Source organism: Taurulus bubalis (genome assembly GCF_910589615.1).
Source record: "Taurulus bubalis genome assembly, chromosome: 1".
NCBI classification, from domain to species: Eukaryota; Metazoa; Chordata; class Actinopteri; order Perciformes; family Cottidae; genus Taurulus; species Taurulus bubalis.
Genome location: NC_136589.1, coordinates 37,143,026 through 37,167,853, shown reverse-complemented (window position 1 = coordinate 37,167,853; position 24,828 = coordinate 37,143,026). Strand labels below are relative to the sequence as shown.

Here is a 24,828-nt window from a genome sequence, read left to right as displayed (position 1 = left end):
TGAGAAATCGGATTTCAGCTGTCTCTTTTAATATATTTTCAAACTTAACAGTTCCATTTAGCACAAAGTTGTTGGACTTTGAACATAATCCAGCTTTTCTGATTTTCACTCCACTGAGCCCATTTGTTAAAAAATGTGTTGAAAAATAAGAAATTAGATTTTTTTGGGCTTTGTAAATGTATATTGTGAAACTGTTCTGGTTTCCTCATGTCTGCCTCTCTAACTATCTCCAACTACAGACGCCTCTGTCTCTATTCCTCTTATTGTCTGTGTAAATATATGTCTCACTGACCTCCAGTCGTCCTTGGAGAGGTTGTAGAGGATGTTCATCTCATCGTCTTCCTGCAGCAGGCGGTAGGCCGCGCTGACATGGTGACTCTCCAACACTGAGCGGTCATTGTACAGGATAGCTGTGTCCGACCTGCCAAAGAGAAAGCAAAGCAATCGTTCCATAGGTCCACATTGGAAAGAAACAACAAAAAGAAAAATAATTGATCCCTGGATGTGGCTCTGTCTTTTTAGTTGAATTGTGTGTCCCTGATTTAGGAGGCTGTCCACTGTATGAAAGACTCTTGAGGGACAAAATCAAACAAAGACCAATAAATAAATCAACAAAAAAAGGAAATGTATCACGTATAAAAACGTTCAGGTCCGGACAACATTATTTGCATTATGTATTTCATAGCATTATTTCATTTTGTGAATAAAAATAATCTGGAGTGTGAAAATAAGGATATACTTGGGAACTTATTAAGTATTTTATAAACCAAAAGAGAAACTTTAATTATAATTAAAGCAAGGTTTTGTTCCAATGTGTTCAAGAGTTCATTTGGACTCCCATCCTGCCTCAGTGTTATTACTGCACTGCAGGCGATCTCAGTGTGATTGTGAAGCCCCATCGCTGCAAATGAAAACATTGATCGGGTGAGTCAGAGCCATGCATTTATGATTGAATGATCCATTACCTTGTCTGAATATGGAAGTTGTTTGTGGTCCCTGTGTGCTCGTAGTCGTGCACCGCTGCCGCAAAGATCATGGCAAAGATCTCAAGCTCAGTCAACCAATGCTGCAGGCAAAACAGGAGAAGAAGAGGAGGGGGAGGGAGGAAGGTGGGGAGTGAAGTGAACATAATGAGGAGGAAGTATATGGAAGAGAGACAGGGGGGTAAGCAACAAGATGGAAAAGACAGCGACATTGACAGGAAAGAAGGTAAGTAATGAAGAGATGAGGAAAGAATGGACAGAAATTAGGGAAGAGAAATGAGAAGTGAATGGAAAAAAGGCGAATGGAGAGAATTGTACATAACGACAGAAAGATGTAGAGGAGAAAAGTGATATAAAGGATGCATAGAGAAGTATTTGGCATGAGGAATACATTACCGTCAGGGATAAAAGGAGACAAATGGGAGAAGACGAGAGAGGAAAGGTCAGAAAAGCAAATAAGGAAGCTTAAATAAGACAAGCTCTATTGAGAATCACATTTTTAACTGTCACTTTAACACTCCTTCCTCTTTTCCTCCCAGACAGGGTCTCAGTCTGTTTTGTCCCTGTTGCCAAATATAAATGAAAACATTGCGTTAGAGTATGTTTTGCTAATGTTGCTCATTGTTGTTTTCAGCCCTTTAAGGTATGCTTTGTAATAATGGCTATAATAAAACTTAAAAAAGTATGTACTTGACATAACAAGGTAAGGATACCCATAAAGCTTTTCTATATAAAGTATTTTAGTTCAAATTAAAACCTTTTTTAGTGACAACAGAAAAGAAGAGAATGTTGTGAAAGTAACAGCAACTCTTAAAGGAATTGCTCAACGTGTTGGGAAATGCACTAATTTGTTTTATTGCCGAGAGTAAAAAGAGAAGATTGATACCACACTCATGTCTGTGTGATGAATATAGCTACAGCCGGGGCACACATCTAACCTGGCTAGCTGCTTGTGATTCTGACAAAGTGATATAATGTGTTAATTTGTGAGCTTCAGAGGTGCTGGTAGACAGATATTGTCACGTTTAGACAGCGCTGGCTAGCTGTTTCCCCCTGTTCCCACTCTTCATGCTAAGCTAAGCTGAGCTTATTGGCTGCTGGTAACTTAGAAGCTTTGTATTTATTGTACATAATGTTCATTTTGTTAGCTTTTTTTAAATGTAGTCTAAGTCTTAGTTCTGAGCTAAAAAAACAAAACAAGCATGAACGCTTGTTGACATATTTTTTTGTAAATTTTTAGTGGAATAAAATGTATTATTTAATTATAATAAATGTTTTTTTATTTATAGGCGTGCACATGTAACCTGTGAGTGGGAATTTTCCTCTGATGTGTATGCATCTGAGTGTACTCACGTACACAGAGTGGGGATTTAGCTCAGGACGCCCAGTCGATATCGGTGACTAATCAACAGTGGGGATGGGGGAGTCATTAAGAACAGAGGGGGTGGGGGCAAGATGGCCGAACCATCCTTTAGTATTTTCCCTCATGGGGCTGGCTTTATGAATGACCTGTTGATTGTTGATTTAATGGAGTCTGGAGGCCTTGCAAAATGATAGATGCTGTTCTCCTGCTCTCCCAGGAGCCGGAGAAATGTGGTTTACTCTGCAAGGCACTGCCCAAAGAAACACACCATGTCGACAGCTGTCGCAGCCACCTTATTACGGTGATTAAATAAAAACACTGGAAGCGGGGGAGGCCAGCTGGTTGGGGACTTTGAACTCAGCTTTTGCGAGGCTAAGGATTTTTTTCACAATGAATGCAGCATCAGAAATGTAGGAAGCAGTGAAATATAGGTCACCAGAGGAAAAAAGAACAAAAGCAACATGAAGTGGATAGAAATGAAACGACGTTCAAGCAACATTTGACTTTAAATGTTGAGACAGTGACCTTAATAATAAGTGTCACATTTGACGGATAATTTTAGGAATGTGGGTTGATGTTCTCAAACCTACCCTGAGAAAGACGGGGACGAATTTGCAAGGAAAGAATGGATTCCCCAATATAAAAAAAGAAGCTATCACTAGAAGATGACATATGAGACAAAGCTACAAGCAGGCATACGGCAGCTGACAGAGATGTTCTGAAAGTCATGTGGATAATGTGATTATATAGACTAAGCTTTCCTACTGGGAGCCAAAGCTACGCCTGTTCAAATGGTTTCTATAGGTGTCTAACGTGTAATTTTACAGTCAAATCCTACTCACCACCATGCCAGTCTTGAGGAGCAAGTAGTGTACAGTCTGTGTGACGTCAGCAGCGTGCATCAGGTTGTGGTAGGGGTTTTTATGTTTGCTGTAGCCCACTTCTAGGGCCTCCACGAACGACACCACCGCAGAAATCGGGATCTGATGGCAGAAAAAACAACAACGACAAATGACTGCCAGCTAAAAGAAAAAACACTGCAGAGAGTAAGAAACTTTTTCAAGCTATTGAGCGATTGAAATGATGAGTGCATACAATTTCAATACACGCACAGTCCCCGCAGCATCTGAAATTGATGTCATAAAATCATGGATCGTGAATCATTTAGGCTACTGCAGACTACGATTACATATTCATGTCAGCTTCATTGCCCATGTCATTTACTCTAAGAGGCTGTCACTTAAAGTGAAGTGTCCTCAGCTATAAGATGCTGTGGAAAATCAGCTCCATCAGGATCAGATGAGATAAAGTACTGTATGTCCATCCCCCTTCATAATACAGTCATTGTTTAAACCCAACACGATCCAGCACTTATGAGACAGCGAAGTCAGTGTGCTGACTTCCATCAAATCAGGCATGGTGGAGGGCAATTGTGAAGGTTATTGTGATCTATATTAAATATTTCTGAATATTTATATTTCTCTACAAAGCAATGACCAGCAGTACAGTTTGTGTAAATATATATATATATATATATATTATATATATGAATGTCCTATCCTTGTGGCTTTACCTTGAAACGGCTAATGAGGTCGTATCTTGTCAGCAACTCATAGAATATGAATTTAAGTGCGTGATCCCCGCTGGCCTCATTCAGAGCGAACACGTCAAACGACCACTTGTCAACATGCTGTGAGGGGAAGAACATTTTCAAATAACGTATTAATTTTTTCAGAAAACATTTTTATAAAGATGTGTGGTGCTGCAAATCTGATTATAGTAAATAACTCATTATAACTAATAATAAGGGTATGTTGTCTTGATTATAACACAGGTGTACAAAGTTGTAATTTCACATCTGTGAGGTCCCGCTTGGATGTATGCGCACGTGTTAATACCTTAAGCACAGATATGACAGAAGGGGGGTAGCTGAGTCCCACCATATTGGAGGTGCGTCGGTACATCCTGTTTGGATGAGATAAAAACATGAAATGAAGCGCAATGCTGAGTGTAAACACCAAAGGTTATCACACCAGCCCCAAACCACGGTCTGGAAGGTTCCCCACCAAGACAAACTATAAACCCTCAAAAAGATTCCCCCCACCCCAAGTAAATGGCTGAAGGCTTTGTCAGATGTGAAGGATAGAATATGGAATACAATAACTTCCATGAATGCAACATAATATCAAGCTGGCCATTTTGTCAGAACAAGACATTTGTTCAAGTTTAAAATGGTGGACACCTCATGCTTCATCATCGTTCCACCTTTTCATTTTCATCCTCCCTTTTTCCTAATCTTTCTTCATTGTAAATATCTGAAAACAGACGGCCTTCTGTAAAAACAGATTAAGAAAGATTACAGCTTACATGTTTGAGGCTTACTGATTTGAACAAATGCATGTTGCATGTTAGTGAGTGATAAGGCACAGTCTTGGAGGGAGCTGTTTGCAACTCTCTGAATGATTGTGTTTAGCAGGGCTTGCCAAGGCTGTGATGGATGACTCAGGTAAGTGAGATACTGTTCAGAGAATACAAACACATTTCCAGGACCAGACCAGTTTTCAGTCCCACTTGCTTTAGAGTTTTGAATTGTCTCATCCAGCTTCTTGGCTGCCATTAGTTTTCATTTTCTAAAGTACAAAGTTCGGAGAGATTTTAGAAATATGCAATCAACTATAATCTAATTTAGACGATACCCTGTCCCCCAAATCCCTCCCTCGTTCACTTACAGCATTCACTTCTGCCTATACAATCTATATATTGCAGAAAGAATCACGACACTCAAATGAAATGGCAAGACTAAATAAAGTGCACTATTGTTTGCATCTAACAATTGATTTAATTAGCGATTTCTTATTACTATTATAGTATTAATTAATTAATTGTTTGGTCTATAAAACATCCGAAAAATGTGAAAACATTTTCATTTCCTCTTAGTGTCTTGTCTTGTTCGACCAACCGTCCTGCAAAATGTCAGTCATGAAAAGTGTAGGTGCAGAAAATTCACTCATGGTTATCAATTCATTATTCAAGGCTGAACTAAAGATGTTGACAGAACTGCTTTAAGTCTGGGCTCCACTTGAACAATGATGGATTTGTGACTTCAGTAGGGGAAGGACAAAGATGACAATCCATATTCATTATTTAACATTGACGACTACTTGCCGATACGTGAATGTGGCTGTGTGCTTGGGCATCACAAACACGTTACCTCTCAACAAATATGCCGGCCTGGACGGCGTGGACAATGCTGCGGAAGCGAGGTTTCTCTTCATTGCGGCGCAGCATCAAGCCCATCTGGCGGGTGAAGGTGGAGGCCAGCCAATCCCGCACCTCTGAGGGCACCGACTCTGACTGGATGTCACTGAGCTCATCCTCTGTGTCCACCAAACGTCTGAAAGAAGGGAGACAGGAGGGATGTAAGGTAAAAGATAGAGACAAATAGAAAAGAAGCAATGAAAAGGGAACACAGACAGATGCAGAGATGAAAGGCTTACTAAAATATCCACACTTTATTGCAGAAAACTCAAAATCCCAGCACTGTCCATCAAATAATATCACCTCTTATGTAACATTAAAACATCCCAGGCCTTTTGAAACGCCATGATGGGGAGTATTTAAATCCAATTGTGTGACATAATTCTCCACAGCTACCCTGTTGTGTTGACATGTACAGCGGATCAAGAGCAAAGCCTGTTGGTCTCCACCCTCTGAACTAAATACATGTTCTTATGGCATAGAGAAAGCGTTCACATCACACTGATAATCATGGTGCTACATGGACTCTGCACTGGATAGTTCATCATCCTTCATCTTGTAGTGGTCCTGCCACCGCTGGCCCTAATCTGCTGGGATCTAGATGACGAGAGGCTTACATAATTCCATAAGCCTGGTCATATCTCAGATTCTGGACCTGCACTACGTTATTGACATACAATGACCTTGCATATTCCCTAACCTTCACCATATCTTAACAGCGATCCTTCCATGACTTTTCCATGACTGTAAGCATCATATTTGTCAGTGCAAGAAGTATTTAGGTTGTTTAAATAGCAATACAAATTTAATTAATACTCCATGACATTTAGAAGTATTGCATTCAAAAGCAACGCACGTAAATGTGCAGAATTAAATCAGTCATACATTATTATTCCGCCAAGGAGGTTATGTTTTTGGTTCGGTTTGTTCGTTTGTCTGCAAGATTACGGAAGAACTACTGGCCTAATTTTCATAAAACCTGGTGGAAGTTTGTAGCATTTCTTTTACTCTCATTGGATTTGCGAGATATGACATTTAGCTTTGGCGGAGGTCTGAGAACTGAGAGTGCCCTTGAATCATTAATTTTTGATGCATTCAAATGTCAGCTGTACTTATTGTAGCTGGTCATGGTGGAGTAACTTGAATTGCTTCATATGCTTTTAGGTTGTGTAATCTATAAATAGAGGGGCACACGGAAAATTATCGACATTCTAAAATAATACTACACCCTACCACCACCTTTCATGGAAACCAAGCCAGTAGTTTTTTAATAATCCTTCAAACAAAAATAAAAGAAACAAACTGAACCAAAAACATAACCTCCTTGGCAGAGGTAACAATGCATCCTCTATCTGAAACGTTAGTCATAACTATAGCTGTTGATAAATGGAGTGGAGTAAAAAGTAAAAAATGTCCCTCTGAAATGTAGTGGTAAGGAAGTACAGTACCACAGTACATTATCTTTATTATCGTACTCTCTATCTTATCTTAAGTACTTCAGAGTTAGAGTTCGGTTTCCAATGTGCCAGTTACACATTTAGTTATACATTTACTCTATCATTTGTCATAATGAATTACAAGAATTACAGCGCAGGAGACCGATTATCGTCATCCATTTTCAAAAGTCTTGTTTTGGTCAGTGCTGCACTATTGTTCTCCCTAAATGAACCATGTCAGTACTTGTTCCACTGAAGAAAGCTATTGTTGACTTACCTCGTCTCCTCGATGTAAACAGATTCTAGCACCGACGCCGCATACTCCAGGTTCTTCTTGAGATCCGTGAGGGAAGCCTCTCCTCTCTCCAGTTGCTTCACCAGACATCGTAATCTAAAACAGAGATTCAACAGTCATTTAACAAATGGGATTACTTCCCTGCCATAAATTAATTGCAACTGATATTGGATGAATCTGGTCTGAGTTCCTGGTAGCACACCAGGAACTCAGATTCAGATTCATGTTTTCTTCTGTGTAAATAAACCTCTTGGTCAAAATATATATTTTTTTAAATGCAGAAAAGAAAAGAAGGAAAAAAAAGAGTTGCATTAGGGTGGGACATATTTACACGTTGTTTTCATACTCTGTTCTCCTTCTAGTCCAGATAAACTCTGATATTTACTTTATCTGTCTTCATCTACTATATTGGCATAAGTATAACACTTTGTCATCAGATAAACTGAATTGTCAACCACAGTTGTAATAAATAACTTCATGTATCAGCCAGTTCCAGAGCTCTGGTATCATGCATTCTACCACCAAATATACCACTTCACTTTATAAAGTGTTGTATGTACAGTTAACTGATTAAACCCATACATGATACATTGCAGTATAATGAGGAAGTTTTCCTACATGCAAAATGTATTATGTGGTTTAGGTTTACCCGTAAAAGAAAATGTGCAACATTGCAAAAGTGGAACTGAAAGAATCAATCATATCTTCTCTGTGTTGAATATTAACACCAATTTACTTTTGCCTATAGATAAATGTGTGTTACTTTATTCCAAATATTCCCGAGCCCTGGCGAAAACCCACTATAAATAGGCACCGAAGAGCAAAGCAACTTAACATCAATTTCTGCACACTGCAACCTCTTGCAGCATACCACCTGCTGCTGTGCTGGAGGTCATGCGCTCCCTTTCACAGTGAATGCCCACAGAGGCTATGCTTGTTGTTAAATTATTAAGTAGAAGGGTGGAGAGAGTACGAGGTTTCAGATGCTCTCATTGATTACATTCCCTGGCAGCAATTTTCACCAAGTAAACGCTGCAAAATGTTTCTGTGAAGAAGGTTGGAAAAAACCCTCAATCTAAATATTCATGAATGTAGTATGGCTCCATTTAATCTTTTTTTATGGCCAAAATTGGGGTTGGGGGCTGCTGTATTGTGTGTATAGCAGTGAAACACCCTATACCACCAGATAATCATTATTATTATCTTGAATGTCAAATGAAGCCCTCAAAAGTAGAGGAATAGCATGCAATCCATCTCTATATCTATCTGCAGAGCGTCAATGGAAACCACTGACATACAAATATCAACCTGCAGAGGATCACACACATCATTCGAACACATTGTCTGAGAACAATGAAGGTCTCCACAAACGTCCATGGCAAACCGTCTGATATTTGTTGAGATGTTTCAGTCAGGGCCAAAGTGACAGACTGACCAACCAACCAACAGACAGACCGACATTGCCATCTCTAGTGCCATGTGGCTAGTGTTGCCCAAAATAAAAAGGCAAACGGGATTGCATGAACAAGATGAAGCTGTTCCTTTGAAGAGGCCCGGTGGAGATTTACTCTTAACAAACACAAGTTATGTTCACTTGTTTGCAGAGGGAGAAATGGGATCACACAAATGTTCACATTCAGTGTTACTCACTCAAATGCATTGTGCGTATCCTTGAGGTCTAACAAATGTCTCAAGTTTATTTCCGTCATAGTAAACATTTGCAGGGTGGATTTTTTATTACAATCCAGCAATGTTAACCTCCATGTTTACAAGCGTACAGTCTTCTTCTCCCCTGAGTTTGCTGTCACATTGCAGCATATCTTGACGTACTACTGCCACCTGTCGATCTTTGGAATAATGTGACAGAAGGGATGCTACTATTGAAACTACTTTACCTCTAAATACTATTTCTGACTGATAGATATGTTTTGTGAATAAATATTACAACTCCTCAAGACCAAAGCCAAGTTCCTGTGTCTTGCTTGCCACCTGCCAATTAAAGCGAGTTAGCCCCAAAGTTAGCAACAACTCATGTTCATGTTCACTTAAGGTGGACTGACCATCAAGGTGGACCAGCCATTCTCCTGACAAGCAAATCCTCTGAGCTTTGCTCAACTTGTAAAACAAAATGTAACATGTATTTTAACCATTTAACTCATAGCATTAATTGGTCAAAATTAGTATTGCCAGTTTACAGTTAAAGGGTTAATTATTAACATCCCTATGTGACAGCATTTGTAGGTCTGTGCAAGATAAACAAAAAAGGGACAGATAAAAAAAAAAAACATCCAGCTACTAGAAATCTAAAACCTCTCAGCTATTTTAAGAATCATGAGGAAGTGAATGGATGAAGAGTAAGCTGCATCTCATAAATCACAGCGCATGTCATTTGGCTGGCACTAATGATGGTTATTAAGAGCAGCTGTGCCAGTGAGCTTTCCTGCTAATACACTAGAATAAAAAATATCCTCCATCCTTCAACAAAGCTTCTCAGGCTATAATCCACAATAATCACCAATCATCATGAATGTTGAAATTTTATCAGTTGATCATTTGCTATGACTTGTGCTAGCACACTGTGCTTACTTGGAAATCCTGTGTTGAATGACATCACCACAGATGTTTTTAGTGAGTGCTTTTGTAAGAATGCTTACTCTCAGGCTCATTGCTTTTGTTTGGTTAACACTAGACTAAACTGAATGTACAATACATGTTTGCTGTTCACTCAAACGATAATTTACTAGATGAGAAGCATCCGGGAGGGCTTTCTAGTGAGAAGTAATGTTATTTCAAAGTGTTGAGATAAAAGCAGAAACAATTCAGAGAAGGAAAGATGTGTTTCCTCACATCCCTAAAATAGCACTCTGAAGGGAAAATCTGATACAACCATTCAAAATGAAGTTGACTAACAACAAAGACTTGTAATGACAAGCCAAGTGCCAGAACGTACAATAAATTAATGTCTCTGACAACCAAAACTAAATTGGCTCATTTTACCTGCTGTCATTACCACGGGAGACAACACGCTGGGTTAATAGCACAGGTCATGCCCAAAGTAACTCCCAGGCACAGAGCCAACTTGGGAAATTCAGTTTAAGCCAGGGAAAAAGCCGATAGGTTTGTGGAGCAACAGCCATGTGATTGGCTATGGCTTGACACCTAGTGACAAACAGTAAACAAATTGTCTCAATTAATTTCATTATCAACTTCTCACTCTCAATCTAAGTGCTTCACGGGAAGTTAAAGTGAACCTACTTTCTGTATGTGGCTTCCAACATTTATACAGCACAGACGTTACGAGCCGAGCATAGCAGAAGCAAAAATAATATGAATTCACTCGAACCAACATGAATACGAGCTGATTACAGTATCATCAATAGGTTAAACACAGAGGCTGCGTATTCTCTTGAAATCTACAATCATCTCCACACATTCATTCTTCAGAACAAATATAGTGTCATATGTGCTGTACAGATTGTAAAGCCATCTCAGACAAATTTTTGACAAATTTGCGAATTATATTATGAAACTGTTGTGGCTGAAACTCAGTTTCATAATGCAAGCAGCTGCAAATCCTGTATATTTTCAGTCTGAACAACACTCTAAACTGATGTAGTTTGAAATGGAGCTGCAGGAGGAAACAGCCCACAGCCCTATGAGCACAGCTCATAGCTGCAGTTCAGGGTCCTTGCTGTGTGCTTCTCAGACTTATTATGTGTTTTCCACAGTTTGAAAGTGCAATGTTTCATGAACAGATAGGCCTGGTTACTGGACAGGGACGGCTGGTAAAGCTTGACCAGCAAAAGTGCTGATATCATGGTGTTGAAATCCACCTAAAAATGATTGAACGTCTACTTGAGCTGTCATGATGTGAGACATTCAGGAGAAGTGCCACGTTCAATATGTCATCACAGCCCTTTGGTCTTTATATGTGAACTATAAGTGGTCAAACAGTGAGTCTCTGCTGGCTGGAAAGTGTACAAGGACAATGTTCTCAAACGTGTTTTAACTGCAGAAGTTAGAGTAACAGGGCTTTTTAGGTGGGAAAAGTGCATTTATGAGTGGAAAAGCAGTATTTTGCTATATGTAGCAGAAAACTGCTGTACAAAGTACTGCTGAATATTGCTTTTTATTCCAGGGATCCCAGCCGTCATTGGGCAAAGGCAGGCAACACCCTGGTCAGGTCGCCAGATACATAGAGACCATTCACGCTCACATCCACACCTATACATGTTGATAGTATATTTAATATATTCAATAGAGTATATACATTTAGAGTTTCCAATTTACTTTGCGTTGGACTGTGGGAGAAAGCTGGAGAACATGCAAACTCCACACAGAAGGCCCGTCGAGTCCGGGTATTGAACTCTGGCCCCTCTTGCTGTGGTGAGGTGCTAGCCACCACATCATTGTGCAGCCTTATTATTGTTATTATAGGAAACATTTCTCATCAGCTACAATCATGTAACACCCCTTAACCATCCCCAAAGTAAATAATGTATCCTTAATATTGTCTCATAGATGGGTTTTCTTGATCACTAAATTGACAAATGTGGCCAAGGTTAAGCAGGCCAGTGACTGAGCCCGGCAAAGACATGAGCCTCCAGCTGTCTGCCTCTATATCTGAAGAATGGAGATTTATTTGTCTTTCCTCAGGGAGGGTGAGTCGAGAGCACAGAGAGGAGATTAGAGTAGGTATTCAGTATCTCCTCTATTCTTATTAACGACAGTTCTTTAGCCTCAACTGACCTGCTCAGAAAGAAGAATAGAAATACTAAAATGAAAGGACTAGTGCCGAACTAGAGCCGCCCTGCAGTATACAGTGGGGCTCCACAATGCTCAACTTCTCGACAGCTGTTGTGACAGCCAGAAGTGAACATGAAAAACAGAGAAGTTAAACAGCAGAGGATAACGTAGCAACAAGTTTCGCCTTCCTCCAACAATTGCTTTGTCACTCAAGAAGAAGAAAACACTTCCTGCATATCCACAGGGAACAATATTTGGAAAAAAAATCAAATGTATTGTATTCGGACCTAACTCATAATAAAAACAGGCTCATTTCTGCTTTGAGAAGCCGCAGAAACAGTGAGCACCTATTTTCCACGCAGCAGACACGGGGATAGAATAGATGGTGCTGGTTTGAGCAGAGAGCCCTGCCAGGATGCAAAAATTGGTCGCCATCTGTGTTCTAATGACATTCTAGCGTAGACGGTGTGTAATCAATGGCCTGGGGTCAATGTAATCACCCGGGAAGATAAGCACGCTTTCAGGGAACACACACACAGGTTTTCAGGCTGATAAGCGGAAAAAGACCTGTAAAAACATAATGACTAAGTTAAGCCATGGTACCACGGATTCTGCAGCCTCGACCGTGATTTGTGACTGCAGCTGAGAAGAGGTTCATCTATAATATAGAGTCCTGAGATGTCTATATGTTAGCAAGACAGATGGGGGGGGGAGGCCAGAATCTGAGTCATGGTTTAATCTGCAGTTGGCCTCTGATCAACAGAAAACAGCTCAGTGTTGAACTTGTTTTCTGTTGTGAACAATCAATTCAGCCCCACTTAACTTATTAGATTTCCTCTACATCAAGAAATGGCTTGCTGTTGGAAGAATATCCCTACTATGATGTATTAGAATGATATAAAGAGAAAGGTTTTTAAAGTAATTCATTGTAGCATCTTTACATGCTTCTGTATACAATTGTTTTTGAAGGAGAATAAAAAATATCAGATGGAAGCAAATTAAGTTTGTATTTTCTTGTGCAGCAGTTTTTCGATACTGTCCGTCCTATAGTTAGTAGACAGAATTTATGTTTAAGAAGGTGATACAAAAAATAGATTTTTAAATAAATGGGAAGCCATAAGTCTGTCAACTGACAGAAAATCAAAGTGCAATTATGTTTCCAGCTTCTCAGTTGTGATAAGTGGTTGCTTCATTTTGTCTTACGGGAAAGTAAACTGAATAATTTAGGAACTGTTATACAAACAAAACAAGACATTTTAAGGCGTGAGTTTAACCCCTGGTAAATTGTGAGGGTTATTGTCCTATGTCCTGACATTTTCTGACAATATCTCACTTTTTGAATGTGTATCTATTGTTTGCCTTTGTATGTGAAAGTATTATAAATGCACGTATTAAACCCACTTTTCTAAAATCACACAATAAAGATGGATTTGTGAAAAGAAGTTTTTTTTCTTCAAGGTTTTTCTTCACACATGCAAGCAGATATTTCAAATGATTCCAGTTTGAATTGCCTGACCACACCACATTGAATTAACTTTAAATAAAATAATACCAGGCATTTTCATTACTAAGCAAGCAGGTTATGTGAAGAATACATGATTTATATGCATACAAGCAGTCTAGTTTTACAGAAAATGAAGCTAAAATATTTTGGGTGCTTGAGTATATGAATGAGCTGTTGCGGTAAAACTATTTTAAAGTAAATGTATTGTTGTACAATGCCAAATATTATCTTCTGATTCATAAAACATTCATAGTGCAGACAGTACAGGCCATTGTGTCCTGTTAAAATGTCCTCCCTCCTCTCTTATTCAGTGTTGCTGTGGAACGTGAGCTAAATGCCTAAATAGTTTGTAAACACAAATGTTAATGCGACACCCACACTGAACACATTGAGTTGGCCATTTAGTTTTGGGTGGGAAGAGCAACAGCAGGCACTGGCTGAAGGTTTTTGCTGCTGTTGACTGCTCTAAATGAAATTAACTATTTTGTCACAGTGCAAGGGAGCTGCACTCTCTGAACAATAATGGTTACTCCTTAAAAAGTTCTGATATCTGTTCTAAACAAAGCCTTTCCCGTGGGAAGTTGCAAATGACAGATGTGACAAGAATGGCGGGGGGACAGAAGAAAACCTTAAAAAAGATCAGTGGTTAGCCCACTCATGTCAAAGACTGCCAATCAAAACCACAAGATGAATGTAAAAAAAAAAACTGTAATAACGCTTTGTTCATAATGTAGAAGGTGAAATGAATGTAATAGTTTAATGCAACAAAAAAAACAGACTATATTAAGTGATAAGACGCTGTCAAATACTTACTGTCCATTCTTTGTTCAGTATCTACCTATCATGCATGGCACTACACAGAAACTCACAAGCTATTTTGAGATACCATGCAGTCTCTTTTTTCTGTCATCATCACTGAACATTAGCAAATTAGCAATGATGTAATAATACACAATTCACTCAAAACTTTACTCCAGTTTCGGGCAATAGCACAGATGCAGTAACTGGGTTAACTTACTGAAACTTAAATATGTTAATTTTGACAAAGTGTATGACACAACAAGCTGATTTAAAACAAATCTGTTAATTTAATAAAACACTGACATTCAAAATATGTATTATTAACAATACTGTATAACAAATACTTACATGCACATTTAAAAAGAGCTTGAGTAGCCTAGGTAAATACCCAACAGTAATATAAAGAATAACCCATTGGCGTGGGTGTTTTTTTTGTCTGTGTGAATCTACTTATAAACAAAGAACACCATTAGAAAAGCTGGAATTGACTCGTGGTCATCACTTCACTCATCCATTAGATTCCTGCTGTGGAGGATGATGAGATTTCCTGCATATATTGGAGGTACCTGGGAAGGGAATGTGTTTCATGACATGTAGATATTTTTATGGTTGTCTGTTCTACTTTATAAGGAATGGCGCTAGGAGAGACGCTAGCGTGCACGCATCAAAGATCTTTAAGAGAATTGATAGACGAATGTTCTGTTTGTGTATTTTGTTGACTCGCTCTCATCACTCTGGACAGCAGCAGATTTTATGTTGCCATGACAGACTCAAATAATCAATGTATCAATACATACTAATTTTGTGCAAAGATCTTAGGTGTATAGCATGTACATAACACAGAGACTTCAACCTTGCATACCACCACCTTCAGTCTCAGCTCCAAGTAAGGCTATACAGTTGCTTTTTTTTCACTGCCTTTAGTGCAGCTGAACTTCTGTTAAAGTGTAAAAAGTGAAATAGTCTTATCACAAGTGAATAATGAAGGCACAAAAGGTCGGATCAGAGGTTTTATATGATCCCTTTTGGAAACTGGATGGAAGTCTTTTGACTCTGACAGGAGGTTAGTAAATACAAGCAGACTGTGTCCAGTTCGCTGCCGTTTTAATGCCCAGGCTTACAGGGCTCAGGCCTCAAGGACTTGGCCCAGAAAGAACATAACTGGGAGACCAGCGTAAGAGCTTGGCAGGCAAACCACAAAGCTCTGGGCAGGAAGTTGAAGAAGTAGTTGGCCAATAACAAACAGTGGGAGAGGAAGGAAGGCCAACCTGGCCAATGAAGAACAAAGGTGGGACACAAAAGTCAAACGGGTGGTGGACGAGAACAAGGACCTAGAGGAGCTCGGTCTGAAAATGTTAAAAAAGAGGAGAGGCTTCTTGTTTCGCAAGAAAAAGACTGAGGAAAGACAGACACAGCTGCAGAAAAGAAAAATGTAGAAGAAGGAGATAACAAGGAAAGAGAAGAAGGAGAAGGCGTTGATGAAAAAGAAAGAAAAAGAAGGAGAAGGCAGAGAAAGAAAAGGAGGAGAAGGGAAAAAGTTGTTTGATCTGGATGCAAAAGAAGCAACGAGGTGGAGGAGGCTGCTGTTTGTTCTGCTCAGGTTGGACAACAGTTTCTCCCTCAAACTATCTCAGCCTCTCCCTCTTTCCATCCACCCCCCCCCCACCTCTCTCCTGCTTCACCTCATCTTTACTGCTCTGCACCGGCCGTGGAAAACTACCAACCTCACTGACTCGTGCAGTATCAACACACACACACACACAGAGACACACAGAGACACACACACACACACACACACACACACACACACACACACACACACACACACACACACACACACACACACACACACACACACACACACACACACACACAGAGACTTACTTATTAAATAAACAACCAATGTGACAGTAGTCTGGTTTCTAAATGTCTCAAAACTGTAGAAAATGAACAGCAAAGTTAACTTCAGATCATTTTCATTCCTTTTCAAAACCAATGACATAATGAATGAATGAATATATACTTTATTAATCCCCAAGGGGAAATTTGGTGTCGAGTAGCAGCCATTTACACAGAAATAAGATAAGATATAAAAACAACAGGGATGAAAGATACATACTTCTTATCCCCTATTTCTGGCGCCCTTCCTCAAACCACACCCACTTTTGTGTGTGTGTGTGTGTGTATGTGTGCGTGCGTGCGTGTGTGTGTGTGTGTGTGTGTGTGTGTGTGTTTGTGTGTGTGTGTGTCTGCCCAGTCACCTATTGGTGAACCAATTTCTCTATCGTATACTGTGTATACTTCATTTTGAGCTTATTGATGACTTAATTATTACATGGCAGTATTGAAATTTCAAGTGATTGTTGATGCATTATAGTAGCTTTGGTGGAATTTACTCACTGCAATATGTCTGGCTATGAAGTTCAAACATATTTAAACAATTTACTTCTTGCTGTCATTTGGAACCCAGAATGATAAAAGTCTGCTTTGGGCAGTTTATGAAGTGGGTGTTTTCAAAGAAGTGAGATTTGTACTGATACATGCATGTATGTCAGTGCAGCCTTAAGAGTGGGAAAGTAAAGAGCACAACCACTATATCAGCAATATGACCCATTTTACAAAATATAAAGAATGATATTACAGAGCATTGGAAACAGGACATCAATCATCTTTTCATGTATCCATGGTCATATCAATGTGGACATAGAGATATAAGCAGCAAATTCCAGCCTGAACATAGTGACTCAATGAGAGGAGATGGACCATTTGGCAACAGCAGAGGGTGGGTGTTTGATTTACCAGCAGCCAAGTCATCATTTTAAAAGGTTGAGCATGCATCTGCCATACGGGCTTTTAGCGTCCCGCTTAACTCTGAACTACAGCACCATGAATTTGTATTGAAACCCAAGAATGTTAATTCAAGTGCAGTCTCTCATATCAAGATATGGCTTACTTCACAGTAGAATGATAGTAGAATGATACAAATGTTTGTTTGTTTAAACCCCTAAAAGACAATTCACTTTCTAGGGTTTTATTGTTGTATTTGTTTTCATTTTTTTGATCTGGGAAAACGTCAACTTTGCTACGATGAAGTCTGATGGTGCAAAACCCAGAAGCAAGTAGACAATCAGAGACTTATTAAACCTCGGGTCTATAGGGATTGACTCCCTTTTTGAACCAGCCTCAAGTGACAATTTCGCTAAACTACAGTATTTGGAGGATTCAACAATTGGTCTAATTTTTCCACCACGGATGTTTTTGTGTGTTGTGAAGTTGTTTTCATGTCATCAAATGTATGTGTTTGTTTGTCGTGATTTTTGATTTGATGATATTTCGTGCATCATCAAATAGATGTTTGCTTGTGTTTTTACATTTTGCCAAGAGAGATGTTTTCGTGTGTTGTCAAGTTTATGTTTTCATGTGTCGTTAAAAGTATGTTTTAATTTGTTTCATATGATTTTGAATTCAAAACATTGCTGTGGTCCGAGTTCTCAGCTCTTAACTTTCGTGCAATGTTTGTATTTATAATAGTAACATTAACCAAAACTTTGGAAATGAGATAATAATCCGTGCAGACAGATACACAGTATATCACATCCAGCCAGTAGTGATACAGTTTAATGGCACCTTCATCCATTGAGTTGGGAGGTCAGAAAATGTTGAAAAAGTGTTAGAAGAATATCCTTTAGACCAAAACCTGTTGGAATGACAGAAAAGTATAATGATGTCCTATTGTATCACCATATTAAAACACAATGTCATTTTAATGGATAGTAGCGCCTCACCTCTATGCAGACTGACCACACAGAGGGAGAACATTAGGTTTTGACAAGAGATCAGAGAGTCTAATGAATATATTATGAATGCGGTGGGTGTAAGTGAGTGAGTTGTACTGTTGTACGTGTGTTAATGAGCAAGTGCAAATGCGTATCAATTGTAAAAACTTTTGAGTGAAAGAATGATCAATGCACACACATTGTAGAATCGCGGTTTGGTTAAAGTGAACTCTCAGGGCAATCAAATGGTACTTTGGTTAATTAACATTAGGAAGAGATCTGTTAAATTCTGATATTAAATAATTGTAATAACGCGTTCTGCTTCAAATCCCTTTTGACTTTTATATTAAAGCAAATATTTAAGCAAAACCATGATCTTTCTCAAACCTCAACCAAGAGCACGGAGAGCATAATATATCTCACTACTTATAATATAATATTAATTTGCAAAAGTGTCTAGAAAACAAGTATCACCATTTAGGACTTGGAAGAAACATTACAAACTTTTTTAATGTTGATTTGCTCAAAATGCATTTTCTATTGAAAAAAAACTACACACCATATTTATAAAATCAAGTATGAGTCTCTTCCCTTTCCCAGGGTGAAATCTGCACAAATATAATCACTGTGAAAAGCACAAGTCACCTAACATGCATGACACCTAAAGAAGGCAGACATGGCCAATTAATGCTATGACCACACCATTAATTAGCAGAAGAAGAGACATGGGTAGCAAGGGAGAGGAGGTCAAATAGAACCACACAAAGTTACATTGAAAAATGGAATGTAGCATCGCATAATTAGGGATTTAATGGCCTCACTAATGACTGTACTATTGTCTGCCTTTTATTTTAAAGTGGTTTGAGCAACACATTATGGAAAAAGAAAGTGTTTTTGAAATGTGCTTTGATCTGTGATGTATCATTTCACCTCACAGTCACACAGGAGTGCCAGAGACACAAATTTTTGATGTTTTTTAGGCCCTTTATTCAATAAAATGGTGCAATATGATTCATCCAATAAACAGCATTCAAACAAGAATGACTACAAATATGCAAAAAAAAAACTGTTAACTTTAAAAAGACACACAATTGTCAAACATCAGTGTTAAAGTTTATTTGGCCCTTTTCTTAGGACATTTGTAGTAGCCTCAACTGAATGAAGCAAAGCTGTTAAAGGAGTTACAGCCGGCATCACGGTGCAATGATAGCTTTGACATATATTATTACTTAATGATAAATGATCTACTTTAAACTGCTGTCAAACGTGTGGCTACCTACAAGATCTAAAATCTCCTACAAACGTGTGCTATACTAGAAATTATTCAGCAGTGACGTATAAGTATATTACATTTTGTATATTAGTGTGTGACGTGAAGAAAAAACACAGGTATTTTTAGACGAAAAACATTACATTAAAGATACTACATTAACTTTTTTCACTAAAACCATTGTTCGCAGGAAGTGCAGAGAGTACAACATCTAAAATCCCCACTGTGAAGCAACACGCAGTTCATATTTGCATAAATAGCTGGAAATATACTGCAGCACCCAGATAATGTTTCTGTTATTCTCTCTGTGATACTTGATTAGCAAAGCCAGCTGAGTGAAGCAGCTCTATCAAACATTCAACCCACTATCACACAGGAACCCAAGTCTGTTGGTCCTTGGTGTGTAATCAGTGGCCTGACAACCCAACTGCACGAATTGACCTCACCGAGTTACAGCTCTGATTCCAACAATTCACATGATGAAATGATTTTGAAAAAAAACACAGTTATGGAACATACTATATGCTTCTCCTCTCCGCAATGTATGCAGTATGACACCACTGACCTTGCATCATATGTGTCCGCAATCTCCACACTAGATGCACTATATAGTACTGAGTGTCTCAGAGAATTAAAAAACAAACACCAAAATAAAACGTATAAACGCCACAGCATCTATAATCTCATGTACAAATTCGCAACTTGATTTCTCTCCAGTGACCATACCTACAGTACTAGCTGTGCTCTCAAAAACATGCTCTCTCCCATGACATGTGTAGGTGCTGGAAACATAATCCCTAACACTCTGTAGGGATGAGTTACATAACCCCAGAGATAAAAAAAAATGTATGCATCCAATGGCCAGCGCAGGTCTGTAGGAGAAAAAGGCAGAGAGAAATTGCATGAGTGTGACACTATGTCTGACACAGTGAATGTTGTATGACCCCAATGTTTTAACTAGCCTACTGGCATTTAATTAAAAAACATAAAAAGGTTTAAGTTGGCATTTCCTCGAGATATGGATACAATTTACATATGTATGCACCAAAATGTGGGTTATAATTAAGAGTGGAGAGAGATAAGAGATTGATTGTGAAATAGAAAATGCTTTTAGATTACATATATTTTACAAATGGCTGAACAAGTCACACTGGGAAACAGGATTACAACTTGAGCATTTTTATTTCACTGTATATTTCAGTTTTAGTTAGTTTTTTTGTTGGACAACAAAAGTTAGCTTAACACTGGTTCCCTGGAAAAAGGGGACTTTTCCTTTGCATTTTGGATAATTGCAGACAACTTCATGATATTTACACATTTTAGTGTTTTAAACATGTGCAAACACAATATTACCGCCAAATTCATGACACGCGCACCGACAAATTTTGTTCTGACCACTTTGTGTATGGTAGTGAATCAGAATCATTCTAAATGTAAAGGTGTGTGCTCATTATTTGCATCAGCTTACTTGCCGAACCCCTCTCTCTATACGGGCATATGTTTGCCTTGAGGTATATCATTGTTGTAAGAGAGAAGCATTGTACATGTGCACAATTTCATAGCACTAGAGCTGGTGGAAATAGCCGATCAGCATAGCCAAGTCAATAAAAATAACGAAAACCCAAACTGTGCATCTCATATAACAATCAGGTAAGAAATGTATTGATGAATCCCTGATTAGGCAGTACACACAGTTTACACACAGATTTGTGCTTATGCACTGAGTGAGAATGTGGCCCATTTGCTTTGTTGAGTAAAATGAAAACTCCACAGAGGACCTTTAATTGTTGAAAATAGTGCTCTCTAATATTTTCTTTTGTAAACTGGTTCTCCTACATTGTTGATCAATTATGTTTGGCCATGTTTTGTCAGTTCATTCAGGGTCCTCCATGTCTCTAATTCATAACAAGGTCATTACATGCCAGTAATTCACTAACAACAATATAATACGGTGAACCCAGACTTGAATTCCCATGTCAGATGAGTCATACAGGCTAGAGATTAAAGAAACTGCTTTTTTTCTGTTTGTTAGCCACGAAGACACACACTTACACATAAATATGTCCTTACACTCACATAAAGTTATGAACCTGCAGGCAGTGGTAGAGCTTGCAAAAGCAATTTTGAAAGTGTATGGTTCACTGCTTTAAATCCTTGCAAATTGTCTTCATAAATCACAGTGGAAAAGTGGTTCCTCAACCCAAAAACTACAACCAGGGCGGCCTTGAGCAAACCACTTAACCCCCAGTTGTCTCATCAATGCTGCTCATTGGCCAACAGTAAACAAATAAACTGCAGGCAGCTACCAAAGACCAACAATGTTAAGTAAAGTGTTGCTGTAGACTTGTTGAACCCAGAACTAATTGCACAGAATACAAAATACTCACATTCTATAATTAGATCTAATTGCTGCGCAACACATCACATGTCTTAATGATCTCTGAAAAGCAATCCACCTGCAACACTGGTCTAATCATCAGATGTTATTTTTAGCAATCTTCCCATCCTGGATTAGCTCGCACCACAGTAGGTGCCAGAAACAGGTGTTGTCATTGCCGAATGCTACTGCTAAGCTAACGATTACACCATGGATTTTCCCCCAACCTGACGGGCCCATGTGAGTACAGCCAACTCAAATCTCTGAATAATAACAACCGATCTATGGCAACTGTTATGTGTAAAGAAGTTATCTTGTGCTGTGTGGAAAGTGAAGATAACTTGCTAAAAAAAATGAATTTAAGATCGGTGATTTTGAAGACTGGGGTAAATAAGGTGAAGAAGCACAAAGCAGAAACTGAACAAAGCCGTCTCACAGGCAGATGGAGGAGGGTGGGCCACAGTGCTAGCAGACAACACGGAAGAGAGAACGTTTATTGATAAGTATTTGTGCATGTCACAGTCATTTCCTCAGCTGATCGTAGATTAGATCAAGTTAAAGTAGACTCTACTTTGCAAAAGGTCTGTTTCAGTACCGAGTAGTAGTGGCATTATTCAAAAGTTTGCATGTGAAAATGGAGTCAATGATTAATGAAAGTTGAAATGGATAATATTTTGTAGATTCATAAATATATTGTTCAAATTGCCGTTTTTAGCAAAAGATGATATGATATGATTATGATAATGAATGAGGAGGAATAATGATTGCACTCAATGTAGTGTGACATGGACGACTCCTGAAAGCAGGGAAGGTAATCCCCCCCAAATGTCTTGAAAGAAAATAGACGATACCTTTGGAAATACTGCAAAAGAATGGACCCCCTTCCTGGCTCTCTACAGGCACAAGTTTGGGCTAAATGTATAAACAGGCAATCTAAATTTGACTACATTCCTAACTACCACAATTGGTACGGGGTCATTTTATTTCAACCAAGTCTCATCTCCCTGATGGTATTGGACGTTAGCTGTTAATATTAAACTCCCTGTTGTTCTTTCCCTTCTTTTTCCTTGATTCTCTTGTGACACATTTCATCCAGCCACCTTGCTGTTCCTCTGCCTCATCTTCCTCTTCTCCTCCGACTCCCCAAATTTGAGGTTTGTGGCCTCATCCCTCAGGAACCATTCTTTGCTGCATTGCTCTTCAAGATCAACTTGTTCTGGACTGACATCTCCTTGCTGGGCTTTTCCTTGAGCAGATCATCAAAGTATTTGAGCAATTTGACTTCTTCGCAGAGACCTTTGATATACAACTCCTCATTCCGGTGTCTTACCCTGAATGTCTTGTTGTATGTCTTGCACACATTGGCACATCTTGATCCTCCTACACATCTGTTTCTGATGACTACAGCAGACTCTGTTTGTCCTGATGCAAGATCTCCTTCACCTCTCAGGAAACCCTTTCTCCAGTGCTGCTCTCTCATTTCACTCGGGACAGTAAGCTCCGCCGAAATCTCACACTTATTGGCCAAATCACTACAGCTCAAGACTTGCTCTTTTTCAGACTGTCTGGGGCCTGAGGTGGTGTCTCCTCCTCCTCCTCCTCTTCCTCCTCCTTCTCCTCCTCCTCCTCCTTCTCCTCCTTCTCCTCCTCCGAGGCCTTGAGTTTCATGCTGAACTCCTGGGCTAACCTATTCATCTCTTTCAAAAGGACTTTGTTTGTGTCCACCATAAACAGACATTTGACTATATTGTGGTCAGTCTCCTCCAGGCCTGCGCATGAGCCTGGCTTGTCAGAGCATGCTCTGAAAGGGCCAGCATTATAGTGGAAGTCATTGACCCGTTTCTGGGGTGCCTTTTTGTCTATGAGGACGACATTATGGTTGTGCGAGGGTTTCATTGTGGGGAGAGCATTTCAGATTTTCTACTGAGTTGTTAACTTGGCAGAGGGACTAAAAAACCTCCAGGGCAATTGTAACAACTACTTTCTAGACAGTGCACATACAAACACACACGTCTGCCAGTTAAGAAGGCTGTTTTCTGTTATTAATACATGCTGTGTATCTTTCTTTTCTAGCCTTCACACTGAGAAAAGATTACTGTATTTTATAATGAAAGACATCGGAACAAGACATAGTCCTACTTCATCTGACAAAAAAATCTTCAGTATTGCTCTCACTTTTTCCTCTCTTCCTCCCCAGTACTCTCCTCAGCGTTCACTTCTCTCGCTTGCAGAATCAAAATGATATCAAGAATCCTAAAATCATATTACATCATAATACACAAAAAAAGACTTTCGCAGGTGAATGGGATTTTGTGCTGATTTAAATGCTTTTGCATCGTAAAATCCAGATGAGATTGAAGATACGGCAATGTGCATTTAGTCACGTATAAATCTTCATTGGCCATGATCACAAATCTGATTGCAATCATCCGTCCCATGCTACATGCAAAAAAGGCCTAACTCCAAGCCAGAAGAAGTTTAGTTACATTGAACATATGAACGAATGATATGAATCATAGTGTTTAAATCCTGGCCGCAACTTTAATCACACCTGTCTGACGTCATCACCATAAGAACATGCTCAGTTGATGACATTTCCCTGATATACTAACGACAACAGAATAAAACAACCTTAGTATCCCAAAAAAACTACACCTGCCAACTCTGTAGGTGTTCTTGACAAATATGGTGTTTTCAATGAACCCCACAAACTATAATTATGTTCAGTAATTTGGTAAGTCTGGAAGACTATCAAAGAGCAGAGTGAGACCAAGAAACTAGAAAATAGGGTGAATATGTAATTAAAGGAAAGGTTGTCAAGTGTACCGTTATTTGAACATGTATTATGGGAAATGTACACATTGAAGGCATTCCAGCTCTAACCAGGTGTACAAATAGCAACAACAACAACAACCAGCACAGCAGAGGAATGTATGAGCTGCAAGACAATGCAAGAAGGTTTAATATTTAGTGGGACCCCTGGGAGGGTCCAACTGGGGAAATTGTGGAGCGATTATGG

The 24,828-nt window shown here is 39.1% G+C and overlaps 1 protein-coding gene across 1 annotated transcript in view; it reads right to left on the bottom strand.

Annotated features, from left to right (window-relative positions):
- Positions 1 to 24,828, bottom strand: part of pde1cb (phosphodiesterase 1C, calmodulin-dependent b) — a gene marked incomplete at both ends in the record, with an annotated part of 82,854 nt that overhangs the window by 9,345 nt on the left and 48,681 nt on the right. Inside the window, 7 exons of the mRNA XM_079237644.1 lie at positions 293 to 421; positions 966 to 1,066; positions 3,189 to 3,329; positions 3,920 to 4,036; positions 4,245 to 4,311; positions 5,558 to 5,740; positions 7,318 to 7,431. Coding sequence (XP_079093770.1) covers positions 293 to 421; positions 966 to 1,066; positions 3,189 to 3,329; positions 3,920 to 4,036; positions 4,245 to 4,311; positions 5,558 to 5,740; positions 7,318 to 7,431 — 852 coding nt within the window. The remainder of the gene's footprint in view (positions 1 to 292; positions 422 to 965; positions 1,067 to 3,188; positions 3,330 to 3,919; positions 4,037 to 4,244; positions 4,312 to 5,557; positions 5,741 to 7,317; positions 7,432 to 24,828) is intronic.